This window comes from Chlorella variabilis, assembly GCF_000147415.1.
Source record: "Chlorella variabilis unplaced genomic scaffold CHLNCscaffold_6, whole genome shotgun sequence".
NCBI lineage: Eukaryota > Viridiplantae > Chlorophyta > Trebouxiophyceae > Chlorellales > Chlorellaceae > Chlorella > Chlorella variabilis.
The window spans coordinates 659,055-660,603 of record NW_005435082.1 but is presented as its reverse complement, the minus strand read 5'-3'; the positions used below and the strand labels follow the sequence as shown (position 1 = coordinate 660,603).

General features: G+C 64.2%; 1 protein-coding gene across 1 annotated transcript; it reads left to right on the top strand.

Moving 5' to 3' along the window:
- Positions 1-935, top strand: CHLNCDRAFT_10622 (hypothetical protein; the record flags this gene model as incomplete). Its single annotated transcript, XM_005849239.1, has 2 exons — positions 1-95; positions 623-935. Coding segments are annotated over 2 exons (408 nt in total), but the record flags the coding sequence as incomplete, so codon positions are not given.
- Positions 936-1,549: the final 614 nt, after the last annotated feature.

The window sequence follows — 1,549 nt, the reverse complement described above, 5'->3', positions numbered from 1 at the left end:
GGCACGTGCCAGACATGCCCAGCAGGGTGCAACCAGTGCGCCCCCAACGGCTCCTGCCAATCATGTGAGGATGGATACAAGAAGGCAGGCGGCCGGTGCACAAAGTGCAAGTATGAGAGTCAGTGTGTTAGGTGTGGAGACGGCTGCAAGACCTGCTCCCCCGATGGCTCAGCATGCATCAAGTGCAGCGTCAGCATATGGGGCAGGGACACCAAGTGCAGACGGGTGAGTGAGCACATATTTGCTGCATGACCATGGTTGCTGGTTGCGCATGGGTACGGCTATGCCTCAGGCCACTGGTCTTAAACACGGGGCGCCCTGCTTCCCCCATGCCGCGTGCGTTGCAGTGTCGTTTCACCGGAGCTAAACACTGCATGTCGTGCTCCAGGTGGGCAGGCTCCTGGGTGCCCAGCCGCCTTCTGCATGCGCCACGTCGCCGCTCCTGCCTGCCCGATATGGATTGCTATCACGAGCGCCCGCTCAGCTTCCCCATATGCCCCAAACCACCATCGTTCTTCCCTCCCCCTGCCTGCCACAGAAACTACCTCAAGTGCAACCCCGGGCAATGTGAAGACCCGTTCTGGCGCGATCGGCTTGGGCGCTGCCGCAACTGCACCACCAGCGTCGCCCACTGTGCTGCCTGCAACGACGGCACCGGCGCCTGCTCCGCGTGCGAGTATGGCTACGGCCTGCACAGCACCGCGGCCGGCGGCACCACATGCCTGCCGTGTGAGAAAGCATGTGGGGATTGCCGAGCCGGCCCAAAGTGCGCAGGCTGCGTGGGAGGGTATGCTCTTGCAAGGAACGGCACGTGTGTGGCATGCGTCGACAAGAACTGCGTCACCTGCTCGAGCGCCAAGACCTGCACCAGCTGCGCCGCCGGCTTCGAAGCAGTTGCCGGCAAATGCACTCCCTGCGCCGATCCAAACTGCGGCGACTGCTCTCGCGATCTCAAGACATGCTACGCATGTCGCGACGGCCATGAGTTCGAGCGCGATGTGTATGCCACAACTCGCGGCAGGTGCCAGCGATGCCAGCCCCAGAACTGCCGCTGGTGCGCAGACCCCTGTACTGGCGCCCTGGCCCGATGCACCGATTGCCTGGAGGGGTATCGCTTGGAGGCAGCCAGCAATGCGACCTGTGCAGCCTGCGCCACTGCCGCCGCCTCGGAGCCGTGCGACTGCCCCGCGGGCGACCTCGTCTGCCGGCGCTGCGCCGTCCTCAACTGCGGGGACTGCCGCGAGGGCGTGCACACCTGCTCAGCCTGCAAGACCGGCTTCTGGAAGGACGGGGATAGCAGCTGCGTGCGGGTGAGCGACCTGTGGCGCTCTTGCAACAACAGATGCCGATCGGCAGCCGCAAGACCTTGGCACTCCTGGCAGCTGAGCACTCGCCGCCCGCTCACCACCCCTGTCCCTCCTCCCTCCCCACAGGCCAAGGACCGCTGCCCAGCAGGATCCACATACAATGCAGAATGGGACTACTGCGAGATTGCGTGACTCACCAGCTCTGGGTGCTAGTGGTGCTGGACCTGCCAGCCTTGCTGTTT